This window comes from Felis catus, chromosome E3 (genome assembly GCF_018350175.1).
Source record: "Felis catus isolate Fca126 chromosome E3, F.catus_Fca126_mat1.0, whole genome shotgun sequence".
NCBI lineage: Eukaryota > Metazoa > Chordata > Mammalia > Carnivora > Felidae > Felis > Felis catus.
Window position 1 is genome coordinate 16506019 of NC_058383.1, and position 27425 is coordinate 16533443.

Consider the following 27425-nt stretch of genomic DNA (forward strand, 5'->3'; position numbering starts at 1 on the left):
CAGTGCAGTTCACAGTAGGAGAATGCGGTCTTCCCTGAAGTGCAGTGATACAGAAAAAGCCAGCTGGGACCACATATTAGGCCACACTGAGAGGGGCTTCCCCAGTGCCAGAGTGCATGGAGTGGGACTTTGAATCCTAGCCAAGCGCAGGGTCAGGGGAGTTGGAAGAGAGAGAAGGACCACTACATCTGTGCCCATGGCACAGTAAGGATGACTCAAATGGAGTCCACAGGGTCCAGGTCTGTTGAGGCTGGGGTATCACCATTCCCCTCCCCCACCACCACCACTAACGTGGCCTCAGGAATCAGTCCCAGGGCCCATAGGGGAGGTGGGTCCAGACTACACCGAACCATGCCCCTTCGCACTGGGTAACTGTGTAAACTGACAGACCCTGTGAACAGTTCTCCCAGACCGGTGATGCAGCACTGTCTAGATTAATTCTACATCAATTCTGGATATATGAATATATACTCCCCCCAAACCCCATTTCTCCTCCTTATCTCTTCCCTCCTCTAGGCTGGTTACTCTGGTTAGCAGTCTGTCTAAACAGACATATTTAATCCATTCTCTTGATACATGTTTTACACCTCCTTCTTTATATTCCTTTCTCTCTTTCTGGAATAATCAAGCCATATAGTCTCTGGGTAACTTTATCTTCATTTCTTTTTGCCCTCCTCCTTCCTTATTTTCCTTTCTCTCTCTCTGGATTAAGCCTTTCTCTCTGCCTAGTCAATGTTTATTTTTTCTTGGTCACTGCTGGTGTAATTTCTCTCTTTGTATGTGCTCTTCCATCAGCACCGTCTCGACCCTGTTCTTTACTTGTAGTAGGTGTTTTTGGGTTTTTTGTTTTAAGTTTTTTTGTTTTTCTTTATTGGTTTGGGTGTTTCTGTGTTTTGTCTCCTGTTTGTTTTCCTTTACAGGGTTACACCAAGGAACAAATCAAAGCACATCTGGTGGAGGGTCCAAAATATCACTATGAGTAGGGTAATAAAATAACCAAAGTCACAACAGAGAGCATGTACCAATCTCAAAAAAAAAAAACACTTCCTGAGGTGCCAGGCCCTGGAGTGTATGACCCCCCCTTTAATGTATCAGTGCTTGAAGGTGCAGAGATTACAACAAGCTTTTAAAACACATAAGGGACAGAAAACTAGCCAACATGATGAAATGGAAGAATTCTACTGGAAAGAAATTCCAGGACGTAACAGCAGCTAACGAATTGATCAAAACCGACTTAAGCAATATAACTAAGAATTTAGAATAATAGTTATAAAATTAATTGCTGAGCTTGAAAAAAGCATAGAGGACAGCAGAGAATCTATTGCTACAGAGATCAAGGGACTAAAAAATAATCATGATGAATTAAAAAATGCTATAAATGAGGTACAAAATAAAATGGAGGTGGCCACAGCGTGGATTGAAAAGGCAGAGGGGAGAATGGGTGAATTAGAAGATAAAATTATGGAAAAAGAGGAAGCTGAGAAAAAGAGAGATAAAAAAATCCAGGAGTACAAGGTGAGAGAGAACTAAATGATGCGATGAAATGGAACAATACCTGTATGGTAGGAATTTCAGAAGAAAATGAGAGAAAGGTGCTGAAGGTATACTTGAACAGATCATAGCTGAGAACTTCTCTGATCTGGGGAAAGAAACAGGCATTGAAATCCAGGAGGCACAGGGAACTCCCTTCAGAGATAACTTGAATTGATCTTGTGCATGACATATCATAGTGAAACTGGCAAAATACAAGGATAAAGAGAAAATTCTGAAAGAAGCCAGGGACAAACGAGTCTTGACATACAAACAGAGACATATAAGGGTAGTAGGAGACCTATATACTGAAACTTGGCAGGCAAGAAAGGAGTGGCAGGAAATTTTCAATGTGCTGAATAGGAAAAATATCCAGTCAAGAATCCTTTATCCAGCAAGCCTGCCATTCAGAACAGAAGCAGAGATAAAGGTTTTCCCAGACAAAGAAAGACTGAAAGGAATTCATCACCACTAACCAGCCCTACAAGAGATCCTAAGGGGACACTGTAAGTGGAATGTTGCAAAGACCACAAAGGACCAGAAACATCACTACAAGCATGAAACCTACAGATAACACAATGACTCTGAATCCATATCTTTCGTTAATAACACTTAATGCAAATGGACTACATGCCACGATCAAAAGACATAGGGTATCAAAATGGATTAAAAAAAAAGACCCATCTGTTTGCTGTCTACAAGAGACCCATTTGAGACCTGAGACCTTTCAGATTGAAAGTGAGGGGGTGAAGAACCATGTATCATGCTCCTGGAAGTCAAAAGAAAGCTGGAGTAGCCATACTTATGTCAGACAAACTACACTTTCAATTAAAGGCTGTAACAAGAGATAAATATAAATGTCTATGTACTGAATTCAGAAGCACCCAAATATATAAAACAACTAATCACAAACATAAGCAACCCTACTGATAAGAATGTGGTAATTGTAGGGGACTTTAATACCCCACTTACAACAATGGACAGATCATCTAGGCAGAGTATCAGTAAAGAAACAATGGCCCTGAATGATACATTGGACCAGATGGACTTGACAGATATATTCAGAACTTTTCATGCAAATGCAGAATACACATTCTTCTCGAGTGCACATGGAACATTCTCCAAGGTAGATCACATACTGGGTCACAAAACAGCCTTCAATAAATATAAAAGTGAGATCATACCATGCACACTTTCAGATCACAATGCTATGAAACATGAAATAAACCACAGGAAAAAGACTGGAAAACCTCCAACAAAAGCATGGAGGTTAAAGAACATCTTGCTAAAGAATGAATGGGCCAACCAGGCAATTAGAGAAAAAATTTAAAAATACATGGAAACAAATGAAAATGAAAATACAACAATCCAAATGCTTTGGGATGCAACAAAGGCAGTCCTGAGGGGAAAATAAATTGACATCCAGGCCTATCTCAAGAAACAAGAAAAATCCCCAATACAAAATCTAACAGCACACCTAAAGGAACTAGAAGCAGAAGAGAAAAGACACCCCAAACCCAGAAGAATAAGAAGAGAAATAATAAAGATCAGAGCAGAAATAAACATTACAGAATCCAAAAAAAAAAAAAAAATAGTAGAACAGATCAATGAAACGAAGAACTGGCATTTTGAAAAAGTAAACAACATTGATAAACCCCTAGCCAGACTTCTCAAAAGAAAAGAGAGGGGACCCAAATAGATAAAATCATAACTGAAAATGGATTTATTACAACCAATCCCTCAGAAATATAAGCAATAATTAAGGAATACTATGAAAAATTATATGCCAACAAAATGGACAACCTGGAAGAAATGGACAAATTCCTAGATACACACACACTACCAAACTGTAACAGGAAGAAATAGAAAATTTGAACAGACCTATAACTAGTGAAGAAATTGAATCCGTTATCAAAAATGTCCCCCCAAAATATGAGTCCTGGACCAGATGGCTTCCCTGGGGAATTCTAGCAGACAGTTAAAGCAGAGTTAATGCCTATCCTTCTCAAGCTGTTCCAAAAAAAAATAGAAACAGAAGGAAAAATTCCAGACTCATTCTATGAAGCCAGCATTACTTTGATTCCTAAACCAGACACAGACTGAGCAAAAAAAGAGAACTACAGGCCAATATCCCTGATGAACATGGATGCAAAAATTCTCAACAAGATACCATCATATCAAATTCAACAGCATATTAAAAGAATTATTCACCATGATCAAGTGGGATTCATTCCCGGGCTGCAGGGTGGTTCAATATTCACAACACAATCAATGTGATACATCACATTATTAAAAGAAAAGATAAGAGTCATATGATCCTGTCAATCGATGCAGAAAAAGCATTTGACAAAATACAGCATCGTTTCTTAATAAAAACCCTCGAGAAAGTCAGGATAGAAGGAACATACTTAAACATCATAAAAGCCATTTGTCAAAAGCCCATAGCTAATGTCATCCTCAGTGAGGAAAAACTGAGAGCCTTCCCCCTGAGATCAGGAACACGACAGGGATGTCCACTCTCACCGCTGTTGTGTAATATAGTGTTGGAAGTCCTAGCACTGGCAATCAGACAACAAAAGGAAATAAAACTCATCAAAACTGGCAAAGAAAAGTCAAACTTTCACTTTTCGCAGACGACATGATACTATACATGGGAAACCTGACAGACTCCATCAAAAGTCTGCTAGAGAGGATAGATCAATTCACCACAGTTCCAGGGTACAAAATCAGTGTACAGAAATCGGCTGCATTTTTATACATCAATAATGTAGCAACAGAAAGAGAAATAAAGAATATGATCCCCTTCACCTTTGCACCAAGAATCATAACATACCTAGGAATAAACCTAACCAAAGACATAAAAGATCTGTATGCTAAAAACTATAGAAAGCTTATGAAGGAAATGTCAGAAGATACAAAGAAATGGAAAAACATTCCATGCTCATGGATTGGAAGAGTAAATATTGTTACAATGTCAATACTACCCAAAGCAATCTACACATTCAATGCAATCCCAATCAAAATTGCACCAGCATTCTTCCCAAAGCTAGAACAAACAATCCTAAAATTTGTCTGGAACCACAAAAGACCCCAAATAGCCAAAGTAATTTTGAGAAGAAGACCAAAGCGGGAGGCATCATAATCCCAGACTTCAGCCTCTACCACAAAGCTGTAATCATCAAGACAGTATGGTATTGGCACAAAAACAGACTCCTAGACCAATAGAATCGAATAGAGACCCCAGAATTGGACCCACAAATGTATGGCCAACTAATCTTTGACAAAGATTAGTGCAACCACTCTGGAAAACAGTGTAGAGGTTCCTCAGAAAATTAAAATAGATCTACCCTATGACCCATCAATAGCACTGCTAGAAACTTACCCAAGGGATACAGGAGTGCTGATGCATAGGGGCACTAGTACCCCGATGTTTATAGCAGCACTTTTAACAATAGCCAAATTATGGAAAGAGCCTAGATGTCCATCAACTGACGAATGGATAAAGAAGATGTGATTTATATATACAATGGAATACTACTTGGCAATGAGAAAGAATGAAATCTGGCCATTTGCAGCAACATGGATGGAACTGGAGGGTATTATGCTAAGTGAAATGTCAGGCAGAGAGAGACAGATATCATATGATTTCACCATATTTCCTCAGAAACTTGACAGGCAACTAGGGGGTGGTGAAGGGGGGGAAGTTAGAGAGAGGGACACCAACCATAAGAGGTTCTACATACTGAGAACTCAGGGTTGATGGGGGATGGGGGGAGAAGGAAATTTTGTGATGGGCATTGAGGAGGGCACCTGTTGGGATGAGCACTGAGTGTGGTATGGACATCAATTTGACAATAAATTATATTTAATTAAAAAAGAATTAAAAATTAAAATAAAAATTTAAAAGTAAATAAAAGTGGAAGTATGAAAAACATTTACCATGTAAATGGAAGCAAAAATAATATGGGATTTTAAGAAGCAAAACAGAAAAACAGTATGGAGTTCACTTAGAAAGTTGAAAATAGAAGTACCGTAAAATCTAGCAATCACAATACTGGTATGAACGCCCCAAGTGCAGAAACACTAATTCAAATGGATACATACACCTCTATTTTTATTTTAGCATGATTTACAATAGCCAAATTGTGGAAGAAGCCCAAGTATCCATCAATAGATGAATGGATAAAGAAGATATGGTACATATATAAAATTAAATATTATTCAGCCATAGAAAGAATGAAATGTTGCTATTTGTAATGACATGGATGAAGCTGGAGAGTATAGTGCTAAGGGAAATAAATCAGAGAAAGACAAATGCCATAAAATGTCACTCATATGCAGAATTTAAGAAACAAGACAAATGAGCAAAGGAAAAGATAGGAGCCACGAAACAGACTCTTAACTATTGATGACAAACCAATGGTTACCAGAAGGGAATGGGTAGGGGGAATGACCACTAAGTGCTGTATGGAAATGTTGAATCAGTATATTGTACACCTGAAACTAATATTACACTGTATGTTAACTAATGGGATTTAAATAAAAACTTTAAAAACGAGGAAAACTATTTTAAAAAATCAATAAAATCCTGTAGAATTCTATAGAATTTCTATATTCCCTGAGGTTTTTAATGTATCTACACTATGGGATTATTGATATGACTATTGAGGCTTTTTGTGAGGTATAAATGCCATAGTCTTTGTGAAGTGCCTGATACACAGGGTCTATCTATAACAAATAATTGATAAAAATTATGTTTCTTCCATTTCTCTTTTGGTATTTTTCATACACCATTTATTGTAAGATTTCACAAACCAAACAGACTTCTGAATTGAAAAGCTGAGTACTGTAAAATTTATATTTATTCTTCTGTGTTAAATTTTCTTCAGATTTTGTCCTAAATATTTTGGCCTTTCCTATATAATTGTACCTCTAAGAATTCATAGGGAATACTTTTTCATCAAAATCAATTAATAAATTAAATATTGTTAGGTATTAAGTATTTATATTGATGCTTACTAATTTTTATCTTAGACATTTCTTGTATATCAACCTTTCTATTCAAACAATCTATATAACTTCTGACAGATCATGAATTTATCTTGAATATTTCTGCTGTCTTTACAGCCTGTTGAAAACCTCATTTTTACCTGTGATTATTCTTCCTACTTTGCTTATTATCTTCCCAAATCTCCGTTTGGTTGCACATTAATTTTCAGAATCTCTCTGATTCTCACCTCCCAGAAAGACACTTTAATTATGTTTAGAATTTATTGATACATGTATGGTAGTATTTATTAATATACCCTAATTGTATATCCATTAATTATTACAGTTTTTTCTCAATATTTTCCATTTAACTTGTATATTGGAGTTAAAAGTGGTTTACACATAGGGTACCTAGGTGACTCGGTTAAGTGTCCAACTTAGGTTCAGGTCATGATCTTGCAATTAATGAGTTGGAGCCCCACCTTGGGCTTTCTGCTGTCAGCAAAGAGTTGACTTCAGATCCTCTATCTCCCTCTCTCTGCCCCTACTCTGTTCTCTCTCTTAAAAATAAATAAACATTTTAAAAAGTGGTTTACATATTATTTCCTCAACATTTTTTGTTTTGGGATAAAGACAATGTGAAAAAAATGTGTGAGTAAAAATATTTTTTATTTGTATTCCCCACAGCAGAATGCCTTGCTTTAGCCTCTACTCGGTAGTTTTCATTTATGTGCATGACCTGACAATAATGCTTGCAGAAATTAATTTGCACAAATTTACTGCAAGTCACAAAATCTGAGGCAGGGTAGATAAACTTGTTTGAATAAACATAATATTCTTTCTTTTGATTTCCACAACGGAAATAGGTAACAGAGTAGGCCTTATTGGTATAAGGGAACATAATGAAAGTTGTTCTTACTTTCTAGGGACAATTACCTTTTGCTGTAGTAGGGAGTATGGATGAAGTGAAAGTTGGAAAAAGAATGGTCAGAGGCCGTCAGTACCCTTGGGGAGTTTTACAAGGTAAATGTGATAAAAGTGAGCAGGCTTGCTCTGGAAAGACTGTGTGTGTGTGTGTGTGTGTGTGTGTGTGTATTCTCATAGTCCTAAAATATTTTAACTTGAGTCAGTAGTGGTAATTGCTGCTAAATAGTAAATTGAGAGTTACTAATTAGGAGCACAGATTCTTTTACATTTAACTGAATTCTCACTTTGACTATAATTCATTCTCACAGTTTACCAGGTGATGCTTTAGACAAAATTTCTTAGAGGTTTGGTAGAACCTCCTCATTTACCCCAACCTGACATATACATAGTATCTCTCTCTGCATAAACTACTACATTCAGAATGTTGGAAAGTGCTCTGAACGAAAGAACTTTGAACACTATTAAAGTATAAATGCCAGTCTTTAAAACCTGTTACATGAATTAATGACTACTTAATTTGTAAAGCATTTTTAAGTGGCCACCAAAGAAAAAGGATGGTAAGCTATTTAAAAAAAAAAGAAATGTAATTTACTTTTGGAAAATTCATACCTATATACTTATATTAGCTATCTAACATCATGATGAATTGAAATATTCTAATAGGCAGTCATTTATTCTCTGGTTTATATGATTGTAATACAGATTATTGGGGATTGGATTATCTCCACTTATACTAGTTTCAAAAATGTTTTAATTGATATATTAAAAATTAAACTTATGAAACACACTTCAAAACAATATATTTTAATGTATATTAAATTTGGTTACAATATCATGCACAATAAAGTATATATTGTGCCCAGTAGTCTGGATATGACAAACACAGGAAAGAGCCATATAAACTAATTGGTTGATTTTGAATATTGACTAATTTGGTCTCATAAATATGGGGTATAAATAGAAATAGAGAACTCAAACATGCATAACTTTTAATGTTTTCATGTCAGCAGGATTTACATTAATTAAAGTGTTTCATTAGTGAAATATTATATTCTGTGTTAGCACTCAGTGAAATACCTTGGAGGACAGTTTGTAAAATACTAACAATTATTAATGAAAAACTGTGTACACTAATATAACATATTATTTCACTGTTTCTTATTTATTCTTTGACTAATAAACTTAAAGCAACTTTCCTGGTCCAAAAATAAACTCTGCCTATAATAGATATGTCCCATATAATTGTAGTTACAAAGAATTATAGCTATTTAACAGAACGATCTCTTAGTTGTTATTTTAAATGTTTTTCATGCACATATCCACTCTAGAATACTGATTGGGTGCAAAGGATTGATAATGAGTGTTGTTACTTTATTTTTCTACCTAGTGGAAAATGAAAATCACTGTGACTTTGTCAAGCTCCGGGATATGCTTCTTTGTATAAATATGGAAGACCTGAAAGAACAAACTCACACTCAGCACTATGAACGTTATAGGTGCTGCAAACTGGAGAAAATGGGCTTTACTGATGTGGGCCCAGACAACAAGCCACTTAGGTGAGTAGAGAAGATCATGTCAGAACAAGCTAATGGGTGATTTAGAAACCCCCTACAACGATGATATGCAATCATTTGGGAATGAGAATAACTGCTTTTCACATTCTGGGTCATACTGAATTTTTTTAATGTCTTATTTTTTTATTTTTATTTTAAAATATAATTTATTGTCAAATTGGCTTACATACAGTGTGTAAAGTGTGCTCTTGGTTTTTAGGGTCGATTCCTGTGGCCTATTGCTTACATCCAACACCCAGTGCTCATCCCAACAAGTGCCCTCCTCAATGCCCATCACCCATTTTCCCCTCTTGAACACCCTCAGTTTCTTCTCTGTATTTAAGAGTCTCTTATGGTTTGCCTCCCTTCCTCTCTGTTTATAACTATTTTTCCCCTTCCTTTCCCCACAGTCTTCTGTTAAGTTTCTCAAGATTCACATATGAGTGAAATCATATGGTATCTGTCTCTCTCTGCCTGACGTTTCACTTAGCATAATACCCTCCAGTTCCATCCATGTTGCTGCAAATGGCCAGATTTCATTCTTTCTCATTGCCAAGTAGTATTCCATTGTATATATAAATCACATCTTCTTTATCCATTCGTCAGTTGATGGACATCTAGGCTCTTTCCATAATTTGGCTATTGTTAAAAGTGCTGCTATAAACATCGGGGTACTAGTGCCCCTATGCATCAGCACTCCTGTATCCCTTGGGTAAGTTTCTAGCAGTGCTATTGATGGGTCATAGGGTAGATCTATTTTAATTTTCTGAGGAACCTCTACACTGTTTTCCAGAGTGGTTGCACTAATCTTTGTCAAAGATTAGTTGGCCATACATCTGTGGGTCCAATTCTGGGGTCTCTATTCGATTCTATTGGTCTAGGAGTCTGTTTTTGTGCCAATACCATACTGTCTTGATGATTACAGCTTTGTGGTAGAGGCTGAAGTCTGGGATTATGATGCCTCCCGCTTTGGTCTTCTTCTCAAAATTACTTTGGCTATTTGGGGTCTTTTGTGGTTCCAGACAAATTTTAGGATTGTTTGTTCTAGCTTTGGGAAGAATGCTGGTGCAATTTTGATTGGGATTGCATTGAATGTGTAGATTGCTTTGGGTAGTATTGACATTGTAACAATATTTACTCTTCCAATCCATGAGCATGGAATGTTTTTCCATTTCTTTGTATCTTCTGACATTTCCTTCATAAGCTTTCTATAGTTTTTAGCATACAGATCTTTTATGTCTTTGGTTAGGTTTATTCCTAGGTATGTTATGATTCTTGGTGCAAAGGTGAAGGGGATCATATTCTTTATTTCTCTTTCTGTTGCTACATTATTGATGTATAAAAATGCAGCCGATTTCTGTACACTGATTTTGTACCCTGGAACTGTGGTGAATTGATCTATCCTCTCTAGCAGACTTTTGATGGAGTCTGTCAGGTTTCCCATGTATAGTATCATGTCGTCTGCGAAAAGTGAAAGTTTGACTTTTCTTTGCCAGTTTTGATGAGTTTTATTTCCTTTTGTTGTCTGATTGCCAGTGCTAGGACTTCCAACACTATATTACACAACAGCGGTGAGAGTGGACATCCCTGTCGTGTTCCTGATCTCAGGGGGAAGGCTCTCAGTTTTTCCTCACTGAGGATGACATTAGCTATGGGCTTTTGACAAATGGCTTTTATGATGTTTAAGTATGTTCCTTCTATCCTGACTTTCTCGAGGGTTTTTATTAAGAAACGATGCTGTATTTTGTCAAATGCTTTTTCTGCATCGATTGACAGGATCATATGACTCTTATCTTTTCTTTTAATAATGTGATGTATCACATTGATTGTGTTGTGAATATTGAACCACCCTGCAGCCCGGGAATGAATCCCACTTGATCATGGTGAATAATTCTTTTAATATGCTGTTGAATTTGATATGATGGTATCTTGTTGAGAATTTTTGCATCCATGTTCATCAGGGATATTGGCCTGTAGTTCTCTTTTTTTGCTCAGTCTGTGTCTGGTTTAGGAATCAAAGTAATGCTGGCTTCATAGAATGAGTCTGGAATTTTTCCTTCTGTTTCTATTTTTTTTTGGAACAGCTTGAGAAGGATAGGCATTAACTCTGCTTTAACTGTCTGCTAGAATTCCCCAGGGAAGCCATCTGGTCCAGGACTCATATTTTGGGGGGACATTTTTGATAACGGATTCAATTTCTTCACTAGTTATAGGTCTGTTCAAATTTTCTATTTCTTCCTGTTACAGTTTGGTAGTGTGTGTGTATCTAGGAATTTGTCCATTTCTTCCAGGTTGTCCATTTTGTTGGCATATAATTTTTCATAGTATTCCTTAATTATTGCTTATATTTCTGAGGGATTGGTTGTAATAAATCCATTTTCAGTTATGATTTTATCTATTTGGGTCCCCTCTCTTTTCTTTTGAGAAGTCTGGCTAGGGGTTTATCAATGTTGTTTACTTTTTCAAAATGCCAGTTCTTCGTTTCATTGATCTGTTCTACTATTTTTTTTTTTTTTTTGGATTCTGTAATGTTTATTTCTGCTCTGATCTTTATTATTTCTCTTCTTATTCTTCTGGGTTTGGGGTGTCTTTTCTCTTCTGCTTCTAGTTCCTTTAGGTGTGCTGTTAGATTTTGTATTGGGGATTTTTCTTGTTTCTTGAGATAGGCCTGGATGTCAATTTATTTTCCCCTCAGGACTGCCTTTGTTGCATCCCAAAGCATTTGGATTGTTGTATTTTCATTTTCATTTGTTTCCATGTATTTTTAAATTTTTTCTCTAATTGCCTGGTTGGCCCATTCATTCTTTAGCAAGATGTTCTTTAACCTCCATGCTTTTGTTGGAGGTTTTCCAGTCTTTTTCCTGTGGTTTATTTCATGTTTCATAGCATTGTGATCTGAAAGTGTGCATGGTATGATCTCACTTTTATATTTATTGAAGGCTGTTTTGTGACCCAGTATGTGATCTACCTTGGAGAATGTTCCATGTGCACTCGAGAAGAATGTGTATTCTGCATTTGCATGAAAAGTTCTGAATATATCTGTCAAGTCCATCTGGTCCAATGTATCATTCAGGGCCATTGTTTCTTTACTGATACTCTGCCTAGATGATCTGTCCATTGTTGTAAGTGGGGTATTAAAGTCCCCTACAATTACCACATTCTTATCAGTAGGGTTGCTTATGTTTGTGATTAGTTGTTTTATATATTTGGGTGCTTCTGAATTCAGTACATAGACATTTATATTTATCTCTTGTTACAGCCTTTAATTGAAAGTGTAGTTTGTCTGACATAAGTATGGCTACTCCAGCTTTCTTTTGACTTCCAGGAGCATGATACATGGTTCTTCACCCCCTCACTTTCAATCTGAAAGGTCTCAGGTCTCAAATGGGTCTCTTGTAGACAGCAAACAGATGGGTCTTTTTTTTTAATCCATTTTGATACCCTATGTCTTTTGATCGTGGCATGTAGTCCATTTGCATTAAGTGTTATTAACGAAAGATATGGATTCAGAGTCATTGTGTTATCTGTAGGTTTCATGCTTGTAGTGATGTTTCTGGTCCTTTGTGGTCTTTGCAACATTCCACTTACAGTGTCCCCTTAGGATCTCTTGTAGGGCTGGTTAGTGGTGATGAATTCCTTTCAGTCTTTCTTTGTCTGGGAAAACCTTTATCTCTGCTTCTGTTCTGAATGGCAGGCTTGCTGGATAAAGGATTCTTGACTGGATATTTTTCCTATTCAGCACATTGAAAATTTCCTGCCACTCCTTTCTGGCCTGCCAAGTTTCAGTATATAGGTCTCCTACTACCCTTATATGTCTCTGTTTGTATGTCAAGACTCGTTTGTCCCTGGCTTCTTTCAGAATTTTCTCTTTATCCTTGTATTTTGCCAGTTTCACTATGATATGTCATGCACAAGATCAATTCAAGTTATCTCTGAAGGGAGTTCCCTGTGCCTCCTGGATTTCAATGCCTGTTTCCTTCCCCAGATCAGAGAAGTTCTCAGCTATGATCTGTTCAAGTACACTTTCCACCCCCTTCTCTCTTTCTTCTTCTGGAACTCCTATAATAGGGATATTATTCCTTTTCTTTGAATCACTTTGTCTAATTCCTCCCTTGTGGTCCAGAATTTTTAAAACTCCCTTTTTCTCAGCCTCATAGTTTCCCATAATTTTATCTTCTATTTCACTTATTCTCCCCTCTGCCTCTTCAATCTTCACTGTCATCACCTCTAGTTTATTTTGCACCTCATTTATGGCATTTTTAGACTCATCATGGCTATTTTTTAGTTCCTTGATCTCTGCAACAATAGCTTCTCTGTTGTATGTTTTTTTTCAAGCCCAGCAATTAATCTTATGATGATTATTCTAAATTCTTGTTCAGTTATAACGTTTATCAATACTTTAGCTGTCATTTCTTCCTGGAATTTCTTTTGAGGAGAATTGTCATTTTGACTGGTTTTCTCTCCTTTGTGTGTCTTAAAAGTTTGTTACATGCCCTGCACCTGTGAGAAGTAATATATTAAAGAGGTGTCATACACTGTTCAGGGTCTGTACCTTCCATAGGTGTCTTTTGGAGTGTGTTACTTGCTCTCAGTTGTTGTGACTTTGGTTTACTTTATCTCTCTACTTTTCATAGTGATGCTTCAACCCTTCACCAGGTTTACTTTGATTTGTTGATGGAAGTAACCCTGGAAAGTAAAACAGACAAACAAAACACAAACACACAAACCAAAAAACCCCCAGAAAACCCCACAGAAACACCAGCTACAAGTAAACAATATGGTGGAGGTAGTGCTTATGGAAGAGGCCTTATCCCATACTAAGAGAGAAATGACAGGGTTGGGGAGAAAGAAAGGAAAATTGACCAGAGAAACTGTATGGATTAATCCAGAGGGAGAGAAAGGAAAATAAAGAAGGAGCTGTATAACATGTATAAAGCCAATAGATTAAATATGTCTGCTTAAACAAACCAACAATCAGAATAACCAGACTCGAGAAGGGGAGAGATAAGAAGGAGAAAAGGAAGTAAGACTGTGTCTATATAATAAGAATTGTCTGAAAATTAAATCAGGCAATGCAACAGTGCTGGTCTGGAGGAGGGGCTGTCTGGTTCATCAGTGTCAATCCTGCTCTCGTAGATACGCAGTTACCAGGCACAGAGGGGCATGGTTTGGTGTAGGCGGGTCCTGCTTCCACTCTGGGCTCACTGTTCATTCCCTGAAGCCTCACATTATTGGTGATGGGGAGAAAAATGGCACCCTAGTCTCTCCTCCATGGACAGTGTGTCCCAAACCACTCTGTTCAGGCTGTCTTCACTGTGCCATGGGCTCAAACAAGGTGATTTGTCCTGCTCCACTGACTTCTGTGCCTCCCTGCATCTTGGCTGGGACTTAAACCCCGATGTCTAAAGGTTCCCACTCTATACACCCTAAGTTTTGGGAAGTGCCTCTTTGCACTGCCAGATATATGGTCTCTGGCTGGCAGGTGCAGGCAGTCTTTTTCCTCTGAATGGCTATATACCTTCTTCCCACACCACTCCAGGGAGGGAATTGCTTTCTCCCTCTGTAGACTGCACCTCTGAACTAGTTACTGAGCTTGGGACTGGCTCTCCTCTTCCCCAGGTGTGCAAACAGGGCAGCTCGTCCAATCTGGAGAAAGCCCCACAGTTAAGAGATTGGATCTTTCTCAGTCCTGGTCTGTGGTTTTTCTCTTGTCCAGATACAGTCCTATGCTTTCCCACCCTCTCTTTCTCTTCCCTTTGTCTCTCCACAGAAGGTGATTCTTCCCCTCCATTCCTCTGCTGCCCGTTTTATCTCTCCCAGTTTGTAATCACACACCAATGGCCTGCCAGTTTGTCCCAGTGGGTTCCTGGAGGCATCTCTGTTACTTGGTCGCCCAGACTTTTGGAGTTCAAAGTCCTTTGGCCTCAACACTGCTGTGTTTGAGAGATGAGGGAACTTCAGATCCCCCTACTTCTCTGCCATGTTGTATCCAAATGGATCATCTCAAATTTTGTTTTTTAATCATCTTCAGACTTGGAGAGAGTTATTAGGAGCAACATAAAGGGCTCATTTATATGCTCAAAAAAGAGTATCCAATGTATCCAATATGTATATATGCTGAAATGTGTATCCAAAAGAAAAACATTATATTGTTTTTATTTTTGTATTTTATATGAAATAGATGTACATGAAGGAGGTTTCCAAATATTGGCAAAGCCTTTATTGATAAAAGCTGGCAAAGAATATTAAGAAGGATGACAAAGGACATTGAATGTTGGATGAAAGAGAGAGGAAAAGCCACAGTGGAATGTTGTAGAATTCAAGTGAAAATAGTTTGAGAGTAGGTGTATTAGTGATATTTAAGTAGAATAGTTTTTGTGCTGCAAATGAGAGTGTGGTATGATCCAGGTATGCTGATTTTTTCAGGTATTTTGAAGACAAACAAAATTGAACTGGTTATTTTAACTGAATTATATTTTGAAAGATGTCTGACTTAATATTTAATTTTTATTTTGGGAGAAGAGGTAGACTTTCTAAGAAAGATGTGAAAACCATGGGGCGCCTGGGTGGCTTGGTCGGTTAAGCGTCTGACTTCGGCTCAGGTCATGATCTCAGGTCCGTGAGTTCGAGCCCCGCATCAGGCTCTGTGCTGACAGCTCGGAGCCTGGAGCCTGTTTCAGATTCTGTGTCTCCCTCTCTCTCTGCCCCTCCCCTGTTCATGCTCTGTCTCTCTCTGTCTCAAAAATAAATAAACGTTAAAAAAATTAAAAAAAAAAGTAAGATGTGAAAACCAGATTTTTCTCACTCATAAAATAATTTTTAAAAATTAACTATAGTAATACACGTTACATTAGTTTAAGGTGTACACATAATGACTTGACAACTTTTACATTCTGCTACACTCACTACAAGTGTAGTTACCATCTGTCACCATACAACACCATTATGATACCATTGACTTTATTTCCTATGGTGTACCTTTCACCCACTTGACTTACTTCATAACCAGGAGCCTCTACCCCCTCACTCCCTTTCACCCATTTTTCCCATCTCCCATTCCCCTAGCCTTTGGTAGGCACCAGTTTGTTTGTATTTATTTGTCGGTTCCTCCTTTTGTTGTTTGCTTATTTGTTCATCTGCTTTGTTTTTTACATTCCACATATAAGTGAAATCATACAGTATTTTTCTTTCTATGACATTTCACTTAGCTTAGTACCCTCTAGGTCCATCCCTGTTGTCACAGATAGCAAGATCTTATTCTTTTTTAAGGCTGAGTAATATTATTTACACACACACACATGCATACACACAGACATACCCCACATCTTATTTATCCATTCATCTATTGATGGAAACAGGTTGCCTCCATGTCTTGGCTATGGTAAATAATGCTGAAACACACTTAAGGATTCAAATATATTTGAATATATATGGATCCAAATATATATTATTTAGATCCAAATAATCAAATATATATCCAAATATATATTTGATTTCATATATATAAATATATAATATATTATATATAATATAAATAATATATAATATATATTACATAATATATAATAAATATAATATATATTTATATTATATATATAATATATTATATATATTTATATAATATATATATATTTGAATTAATGTTTTCATTTTGGGGGGTAAATAACCAGTAGTGGAATTACTGGAACCTATGGTATTTCTATTTTTAACTTTTTAAGGAACCTCCATATTTTTTTCCACAGCACTTGTACCAATTTACATTCCAACCAACAGTGCATGAGGATTCCCTTTTTGCCACATCATACCAACATCTGACAGGTGTAAGATTATGTCTCATTGTGGTTTGATTTTCATTTCCTTGATGATAGTAATGTTGAGCATTTTTTCATGTGTCTGTTGGCCATCTGTATATTTTCATTGGAAAAATGTCTATTCACATCCTCTGCCCAATTTTATAAGTTTATTTTTTCTTTTTGGTGTTGAGTTGTGGAAGTTCTTTATATATTTTTGTTACTAACCTCATATCAGATATATTATTTGCAAATGTTTTATCCCATTCAGTAGGTTGCCTTTTAATTTGGTTGATGGTTTCCTCCACTGTACAAAAGTCTTTTATTTTGGTGTAGTCAAAATAGTTTATATTTGTCTTTGTTCCCTTTCCCTGAGGAGACATAGCTAGAAAAATGTTGGCAGAAAAATGTTGACCAATGTCCAAGAGATTATTGCTTATGTTTTCTTCTAGGAGTTTTATGGTTTCAGGTTTTGCTTTAGGTAATTAATTAATTTTGAGTTTCTGTGTATGGTATATGAACGTAGTCCATTTTCATTCTTTTGCACCTAGCTGCTCAGTTTTTCAGTGTCAATTATTGAAGAGACTTTTACACATTGTGTATTCTTTCCTCCTTTGTCATAGATTAATTGGCCATATAAACTTGGGTTTGTTTTGGGGATCTTAATTATGATCCATTTATTTGTCTATTTTTGTGCCAGTACCATACTGTTTTGATAATTATAGCTATGATGATGATAATGATGATGAGGATGATGATGATGCTTCATTTTAAATAAGAATTTTATAAAGTAGAGGTCTCCTGAAATTTTATTATCAAAAGATGTGAAGAGTTGTGATATAATGAAAAGTGTTGATAATAAGAAATCACTGATATAAGTGTTTCAAAATTCTAGTACTCTTTAGGTAGGCTGTCCATATATTCAATACTGCACTCCACTTTTTTACATCTCATGATATAAATTTTTTTACATTATATTTTACAGTATATAGTTTATGTACTGTACAGTATATATTTTTACAGGTTTATTTATATACCATTTTAATATGACAATACTAAAATATTTTTTATAGTTTTCAAGAGATCTATGAAGATAAAAGACAAAAGTTCTATGATCAATGTCAGAGGGAAGAAGAAGAATTGAAACAAAAGTTTATGCAGCGAGTAAAGGATAAAGAAACAACATTTAAAGAATCTGAAAAAGAGGCAAGTACACTGATATAATCCAATTTGTGTTCATTTTAATGTGTATTATTAATTTGGAGTTTTAATATCAAAGGTTTAGTTGATGATTTTGGAGGAGACTTGCTACTTTTGAAGTAGCTGTTTACAGTATAGGTTTTGAATACAAGCTTTAAAAATTATAGTCAACAATTTTATTTTTTAGAACATATAGACAATTTGTATTTTTAGAAAAAATGAAAATAATTTTGTAAAACCTATTTACCTTTATTTTATAATATGAATTTTCATGAATAAATTTTAATTTATAAAAAATTCAAACTATTGATATGTGTGATGAGTTATTACTTTCTAATGCTACTACTGCATTATAAAAAATTTTCACTTTTATAAATAAGCAGGTAAATGTTGAATAACACACATCTTAATTAATTAGAAAACATTTAGTTGGTGAATTATTTGGATTTTTTTTTCATTTCATTCCTTTATGTTTCCAAGAAATTGAAAAAAAAAAGACAACTTATATAGTTTTGATTACTTGCACCAATACCTTTTTAACAAAAAATATATTTGGAATCATAAATACCTTTCAAATGATTGTGGTTTTAACTTAATATTTTAGTTTTGAGCAGAAATAGGTACATTGAACATGAACTTCTTTCTCAATAGAAACAATGTAGTGATTAGGTGTTCTGTAACAGATGTCTCAATCATGGACAGTTGAATTATAGGTAATAAAAATTCTTTTAGCTTCAGTATAAAGGTAAAGTTTTGGAATTATTCAAGGGTATCTTATGGAATCCAAGAACAGAAAGCATAACTGGATCTCATGATAACTTAAACCCAAAGTAGGAGGTTATCAGAAACCAAATCAGCCATTTACATTCTCTATTTCTTCCCTACTTTATTCCCCTTAGTTATGGCACTTAACTGTGTACATCTGTTTCATTTTTGTCCTCTGGTCATCAGTTATTCTCCCATTCTTCAGTTATATTTCCCTCAAGAAAAACCAAACATAACTTAAAATTGGTTGTGCAGAGTGATGAAATTCTTAACAGAGAACAGAGATTAATTTTTGTAGAAAAAAAATTAAATTTCTGGTAGAAATAAAATGACCGGGATAGTAAAAGCAACCACAAAGAGTAAAATGAAAGGAAATGGGCCCACCAGACTTGCTCAGAAAAGGAACAGCTTAGTTATTGAAAACATGATAAGTAGACAGAAGTTATGATTAACTGACAAGGAAAGTGGAGACTCACAGAGGTAAAGCAAACTTTTTAAGCACATGTAGCAGATAAATTAGAATTCAAACTTACAACTTTATAATTTTCAAATACTTAAAATTGATGTTTGTACATTTCCCACATTACTAGAGATTTCATCATCTTTCTTCTTATCTTCTTAAATCTGTTATTTTAATTTCAGTTAGCATACAATGTTATTTTTAAAAAATTTTTTAACGTTTACTTATTTTTGAGAGAAAGAGACAGAACATGACGGGAGAGGGACGGAGAGAGAGGGAGACACAGACTCTGAAGTAGGCTCCAGGCTCTGAGCTGTCGGCACAGAGCCTGATGTGGGCCTCTAACTCACAAACTATGAGATCATGACCTGAGCTGAAGTCGGACGCTCAACTGACTGAGCCACCCAGGCGCCCCAGCATACAGTGTTATATTAGTTTCAAGTGTACAATATAGTGATTCAACACTTCCATATGCTACCCTGGGCTCATCACAAGTGCACTCCCAATCCCCAATCACCTCTTTAACCAATCCCCCCACACCCTCCTGTCTCTATCAGTTTGCTCTCTATAATTAAGAGTCTGCTTCTTGAACTTTCTCTCTGCTCACTTGTTTTGTTTAACAAATTCCACATGTGAGTGAAATCATATGGTATTTGGCTTTCTCTGACTGACTTACTTTGCTTAGTTGTAGTCTCTAGCTACATCCATGTCATTGCAAATGGCAAGATTTCATTCTTTTTCATGGCAGAATAATATTCCATTGCAATATATATACCCCATCTTTATTTAAATATTAATCAATGAATGGGCACATGGACTGCATCCATATATTAGCTATAGTAAATAATGCTGCTGTATGTATCCTTTTGAATTAGTGTTCTTGTATTCTTCAGGTAAAAATCAGTAGTGCAATTGCTGGATCACAGGGTAGTTCTATTTTTAACTTTTTGAGGAACCTCCATACTTTTCTCCAGAATGGCTGCACCTTTGCACAGTGCATGAAGATTTCTATTTCTCCACATCCTCACTGACACCTGTTGTTTCTTGTGTTGTTGATTTTAGCCATTCTGACAGGTGTGAGGTGATGTCTCATTGTAGTTTCTACTTGCACTTCCCTGATGGTAAGTGATGATGAACATCTTGTCACCTGTCTGTTGGCCATCTGCATGCCTTCTTTGGAGAATTGTCTGTTCATGTCTTCTGCCCATTTTTTAATTGGATTGTTTGTTTTTTGGGGGGATGTTGACTTTTATAATTCCTTTATATAATTTGGATACTAACCCTTTAGCAGATTTGTCATTTGCAAATATCTTCTCTCATTCCTTAAGTTGCCTTTGAATTTTGTTGATTGTTTCCTTCAGTGTGAAGGAGGTTTTTATCTTGATGAAGTCACAAGAGTTTATTCTTGCTTTTGTTTCCAATACTTCAGGAGACATATCTAGAAAAAAGTTGTTATGGCTGATGTCAAAGAGGTTACTGCTTATGTTCTTTTCTCAGATTTTATGGTTTTTGGTCTCACATTTAGGTCCTTAATCCATTTTGAACTGTTTTATGTGTATGGTGTAAGAAAGTGGTTCCGTTTCATTCATTTGCATGTTGCTGTCCTGTTTTCCCAACACCATTTGTTGAAAAGACTATCTTTTTCCACTGGATATTCTTTCTTGCTTTGTTGAAGATTAATTCACTATATGGTTGTGGGTTTATTTCTAGGTTTTCTATTCTTTTCTCTTGATATATGTATCTATTTTGTGCCAGTAACAAAGCATTTTGATCACTGCAGATATGTAATATAACTTGAAGTCTGGAATTGTGGTATCTCCAGCTTTGCTTTTCTTTTTCAAGATTTCTTTGGCTGTTTGGTGTCTTTTGTGGTTCCATACAAATTTTAGGATTGTTCTATGAAAAAAGCTGTTGGTATTTTAATAGGGATTGCATTACATGTGTAGATTGCTTTGGGTAGTATAAAGATTTTAACATTTGTTCTTCCAATCCATTTCTTGATGTTATCTTCAATTTCTTTCATCAGCATTAGTTTTCAGAATACAATTGTTTTACTTCTTTGTTTATGTTTATTCCTAGGTATCTTATTATTTTGGGTGCAATTATAAATGGGATTGTTTTCTTTAATTTCTTTCTGCTGTTTTATTATTTGTGTATAAGTGCAATAGATTTGTGTATGTTGATTTTGTATCCTGCAACTTTACTAAATTCATTTATTTGTTTATTCATTTTAGCAGGTTTTTTTCGTGGAGTCTTTTGGGTTTTCTAGAGTTTCATGCAGTCTGCATTTAGTGAAAATTTGACTTCTTCCTTGATGATATGAATTCTTTTTTATTTCTTTTTGTTATCTGATTGCTGTAGCTAGGACTTCCAGTACTATGTTGAATACAAGGGGAGAGAGTACATCCTTGTCTTGTTCCTGACCTTAGGGGAAAAACTCTCAGTTTTTCCCCTTTAAGGATAATGTTAGCTGTACATTTTTCTTATATGGTCATTATTATGTTGAAGTCTATACCCTCTATGCCTATTTTGTTGAGGGTTCTCATCAAGAATGAATGTGTACTTTGTCAAATTCTTTTTCTACATCGATTGGGAGGATCATATGGTTATCTTTTCTTTTATTAATGTAATGTGTCACATTGATTGACTTGCAAATATTGAACCACCATTAATCCAGGTAAAATCCCACTTGGTCATGATGAATTATTCTTTAATGTATTGTTGGATTGGATTTAACAATATTTTTTTGAGAAATTTTGCAACCATCAGAGATACTGGCCTGTAGATCTCTTTTAGTGGAGTCTTAGTCTGGTTTTGGAATCAGGGTAATCACTGGCCTCATAGAATGAGTTTGGAAGTTTTCTTTCCATTTCTACTCTTTTGGACTAATTTGAGAAGAATAGGTATTAACTCTTTTTAAAATGTTTGCTAGAGTTCTCCTGTGAAGCCATTTGGCCCTGGACTTTTGTTTGCTGGGAGTTTTCTGATTACTGATACAATTTCTTTGCTGGTTATCGATGTGTTCAAGTTTCCTATTTCTTGCTGTTTCAGCTTTGGCGGTTAATATGTTAAGCAATTTATCCATTTCTTCCAAATTATCCTATTTGTTGGCATATAATTTTTCATAACATTCTTTTGTAATTGTTTGTGTTTCTGTGGTGTTGGTTGTTATTTCTCCTGTCTCATTTGTGATTTTATTTATATGAGTCCTTTCCTCTCTCTTTTCTTTTTGATAATTCTGGCTAGGGGGTTATCAATTTTATTTTTTTTCAGAGAACCAGTTCCCAGTTTCATTGCTGTGACCTGTTTTGTTTTGTTTTTAGTTTCTATATCATTTATTTTTGTTATAATCTTGATTATTTCCTTCCTTCGGCTGGTTTGGGGTTTTGTTTACTGTTGTGTTTCTAGTTTCTTTAGTGTAAGGTTAGGTTGCTTAGATTTTTCTTTCTCTTGAGGTAGGCCTATATTGCTATAAACAGCCCTCTGGAACTGCTTTTGCTGCATTCCAGATGTTTTGGACTCTTGTTTTCTCATACGTTTTCATGTACTTTGAAAGAGTTTGGTGTTTTCTTAAAAAACTAGTCATGCCCTTTTCAATATAATTCAACAATTGTACTCCTTGGTATTTACCTAGAGGAAATGAAACTTATGTCCACACAAAAACCTATACACAGATGTTTAAAAGAGATGTATTCATTATTGCCAAAACTTGGAACAACTGAGATGTCTTCCAGTAGCTGAATGGTATAAAGTGGGGTGTTAAAGTCCCCTACTATTATTGTATTATCAATGAGTACCTTTATGTTTGTTTCAAATTTTAATATATTTGGGGGCTATCATGTCGGGTGTATAAATATTTACAACTGTTAGATATTATATTTGGAATGTCCTCTGTATTTTGATATTGTGCCTTCTTTCATCTCTTGTTATAGTCTTTGTTTTAAGTCTATTTTGTCTGATACAAGTATTGCTACTCTGGCTTTCTTTGACATCCATTTGCATGAAAGATGTTTCTCCATCCCCTTGTTTTCAATCTGTATGTGTCTTTAAGTTGAAAATGGGTCTTTTGAAGACAGCACATAGATGGGTCTAGGTTTTTTTTTTTTATCCATCTGTCACCCTATATCTTTTGATTGGAATACTTAGTTCACTTACATTCAAAGTAGTTATTGATAGATGTGTAGTCAGTGTCATTTCATTACTTGTTTTGTTACTGTTTCTGAAGATCTTTTCTGATCCTTTCTTCTTTGTCACTTTTGGTCCCTCCTTTCCATTCAGAGTTCCATTTAATATTTATTGCAGGGCTGGTTTAGTGGTCATGAACTCCTTTGGTTTTGTTTGCTGGGAAACTCCTCATCTCTTTATTCTAAATGAAAGCTTTTCTGGATAGAGTATCCTTAGCCACAGATTTTTCCCATTCATCACTTTCAATATATCATGCCACTTCCTTCTGGCTTGCCAAGTTTATATTGAGAAATATCCAGCTAGCCTTGTGGGTCTTCCCTTGTAAAGACTTCTGCTTGTAAGATGTTTTCTCTGTCTCTATATTTTACAAATTTTATTACAATATGTCTTGGTGTTGAGTTGCTTTTGTTGATTTTGATGGGAGTTCTGTGTGCCTCTTGGATCTAGATATTTGTTTCCTTCCCCAGATTAGGGAAATTTTCAGCTATTATTTCCTCACATAAATTTTCTAACCCCACCCCCATTGTTTCTATTCTTCTATAAGAAGAGAAACTATACAACGCTGATGAAAGAGATTCATATCTTTCATAAAATGAATGTTATTACATTTGATGGATTCATTGAGTTCCCTGATTCTATTCTTGTGTTGCATAATTCTTTCTTTTCTTCAGCTTCTTTATTTTCCATTATTCTCCCTTCCAGGACACTATATTATTCCACTGCTTCTTTCGGTCTGCTCTTCATTGCATCAAGCTTGTTTCCCACCGTGTTTATTTCAATCTTCATCCCTGATTGGTTCTTTTTAACTCTCTTATCTCTGTGGTAAGGGTCTCATTGGTGTCTTCTATTCTTTTCTGAATAGAGTATCCTTATGATTGTTCCTTTAAAGTTTCCGTCAGGCATGTTACCTATATTTGTTTTACTTAGCTCTCTGATTTGGCTTTATCTTGTTCTTTCATTTGGGATAAATTACTCTGTTTTGGCATTTTGTCTAATTCTCTCCTTTCTTCTCTGTGTTAGAAAAGCCAGTTGTGTCTCTTCCTCCTGAAAGTAATGGCCTAATAAAGAAGAGGTCAGGTAGTGCTCAGGCCTGGTACTTCCTGAAGTATGTGCAGTTTGTACTGTGTGCACTCTGCTGTTGTTTTCTGGCTGCTCTATCCTTCAGGCTACTCATCTGCAGAGGCTCTCCTTGCCTGCAGTGGGTAATGTTTAATCTCAGGCCTGAATGTGGTGAGTTTTAACTAGATATGCTCTGGTCTGCTTGTGAAATGAGACCTGACATCAGTTCCGCTAGAAGTGAGGCCCTGCAGTACTCCTTGGTCAGGAGATGTGATCTGGGCAGACGTTTGTGCTGGTGTTCTGAGAGAGGGGCCTGCCACACTGGGACTGAGGCAAGCTTGACTGAGAAGGCAGTCCTGGTAGAATGCATGGGGCTTGGTATATGGAAGTTAGGCAGCCAGTGTCAGTGCTGCACTGCTTCCAGCAGGTGGCTCTGTGTTTTTGCTGAAGGATGGAGAAGGGAAATTGTGCCAGTCAACTCCTTTGTTCCTGGAGAGATGTGTTAGTGAATGCTGTCTCTCAGAGAAGCTCTAAGAAGGACAAATAATCTTTCCAATTATGTGCCCCAGGTGTTCTTCAGATCACTGTTTCCATGCCATCTGCCCCTGTGTTCTTTGCCTATCTTCTCTCCAGGAGCAGGACAGTGCTTTCAGGGCTCTATCTGAGCCAAACTTTCTGATCTTGAAAACTCCAGGATCTAAGCCTCACAGGTTGTAAGAACTCACATAGTTCAACCCATTTTATTTTCCAAGCCAATGGCTATGAGGAAACATTCTCCTTGTGCATTCCTCCATGTGCTCCCCTCACTCTCTCCCTTTTCCATGACCAACAGCTACCTGTTGGTATCAGGTTGTTGATATCAGGTTTCCTTCACAGCACCTGATATCCATTTCTCCTCTAAATCACATCTCCACACTTACTATCTTCTTTGATGTGACCTCTTCTCTCCCTTTAATTGTGGAGTTTGTTCTGTCAGTCTTCAGGTTTATTTTTGGCACATTTAGGATAATTGGATAGTTAATTAGTTGTGTTTGTGGGAGAAGGTGAGCCTCAGTTCCTCCTACTCCACTGCCATCTTCCTTCCAAGTCTCACCTTCCCATCTTTAAGTGAGTTTTCTCACTGATTTTTGCCATCATTTATAGATACCACACTCTCACATCCCCAGTCTTTTCAACTGTGTGTCAGTATTCATTTCCTTCTCAGGCATGAAAATGTAATTCTATCTGACTTCAGCAGAAGGAATGTAATCTTTACTTATGGGCGCCTGTGTGGCTCAGTCGATTAAGCATCTGACTTCAGCTCAGGTTATGATGTCATGGCTCATGGGTTCAAGCCCCATGTCAGCTATGCTGACAGCTTGGAGCCTGGAACCTCCTTCAGATTCTGTGTCTCCGTCTTTCCCTGCCCCTCCCCTACTCTATCTCTCAAAAAATAAATAAACATTAAAAAAAATAAAAAAAAAACCCACCATGGATTTGGGACACCTGGGTAGCCCAGTCGGTTAAGCATCAGACTCTTGATTTCGGCTCAGGTCACGATCTCACAGTTCATGAGATCAAGCTCCACATTGGGTTCCATGCTCACAGCATGGAACCTGCTTGAGATTCTCTTTCTCCCTCTCTGTCTCTCCCCCACTCACTCTCTCTCTGTCTCTCAGAAAGAAAGAAAGAGGAAGAAAGAAAAAAAGAAAGACCATGGATCTCAAACTTTGTTGCACACTAAAATTACCTGGGGATTTTCTAAAAGGACTGATGCTCAGGTTTCATTTCCAGATAGTGTGATGCAATTGATCTGTGGGTAGCCTGTGCATTAGGAGATTTACAAACTTACTGAATGATTCTAATGGGCATCTAGGGTAATATCAACACCATGCTTGTGTTCTTCACAGCCATATAAGGCAGCTAATTAATATTGTGGCAATTTAAGCCCCTAGTCTGTTTTTCAAAAAGTTAAACTGAAAATTAGTTGGTCCTTTATAATTTTTTTGGATTAGCAAAAATTCAAAAAAATCATACCATCTCTGATGCATACAAGCAATCCTTATGTTGAATAATGTCTTACTAAGACCCAGGCCTGTCTCTAATGGAAACTAAGGTGGTATTATCTCTTTCTTAGGATTAATTTGGCTTAAATCCCACAGATTAAAGATCTCAGTAGTAAATAACAAGTAACTGAATGAGGTTTTTTTCTTCCTATAATTGTACTAATCTTACTTAACAAGGAAATTATCAGACTTTCTTTTGAAATGACTTTATCAATTAAAGTATAGACAAAAAACTTATAATCCATGTCATAATTTAATGTATGTATCTTTACAGGACATGGATCTATCAATTTTTACTCAGAGAGATTAGTGGAAAAGTATAGAGTGAAAAATTATACATTAGTAAAAATTTTTAAATTGAGTATTTTTCATAATTTTGCATCTTATTACATTTGGCTCAATGGGAACACATTTAAAATTAAAATTAAGAAAGAAATTTCATATATGATTTTCTACTTTAAACATGAAATTTAGAGACTGTTACTAAGATCATGCTCTACTCTGATGATTAGGTTATATTTAATAACCAGTAGAAAACACCATCAAGTCCCTGGGAATGTGCTACCATAGTGTGCATTGAGTCACAGCTGCGCATTTGTTTTACAGTTACAAGAAAAGTTTGAGCATCTTAAACGAGTCCAACAAGAGGAGACAATGAAACTTGAGGAGAAGAGAAGACAATTGGAAGAAGAAATAATGGATTTTTATAAATTGAAGGCTGTTTCTGGAACATTACAGACTCTGGTGTGCACCAATATAAAGAAGGAGAAAGATCGTAAGAAATAGCCCTCTCTTACCATTCTGTGTATTATAGAGCCCTATCGCTCTCAAGTCTATCTTTCTGTGAGATTATCTTTATAGCACTTAACTCTTCCCCAATTAGAATGAGAACTTCCCAAGAGCAGGTACCCTGACCATCATA

The 27425-nt window shown here is 36.1% G+C and overlaps 1 protein-coding gene across 4 annotated transcripts in view; it reads left to right on the plus strand.

Annotated features, from left to right (window-relative positions):
* Nucleotides 1–27425, plus strand: part of SEPTIN14 (septin 14) — a 92198-nt gene that overhangs the window by 58263 nt on the left and 6510 nt on the right. For all 4 annotated transcript variants that reach the window (XM_045047899.1, XM_045047901.1, XM_045047902.1 and 1 more), the window contains 4 exons: nucleotides 7446–7542; nucleotides 8834–9002; nucleotides 17863–17995; nucleotides 27110–27278. In XM_045047899.1, coding sequence (XP_044903834.1) covers nucleotides 7446–7542; nucleotides 8834–9002; nucleotides 17863–17995; nucleotides 27110–27278 — 568 coding nt within the window. The remainder of the gene's footprint in view (nucleotides 1–7445; nucleotides 7543–8833; nucleotides 9003–17862; nucleotides 17996–27109; nucleotides 27279–27425) is intronic.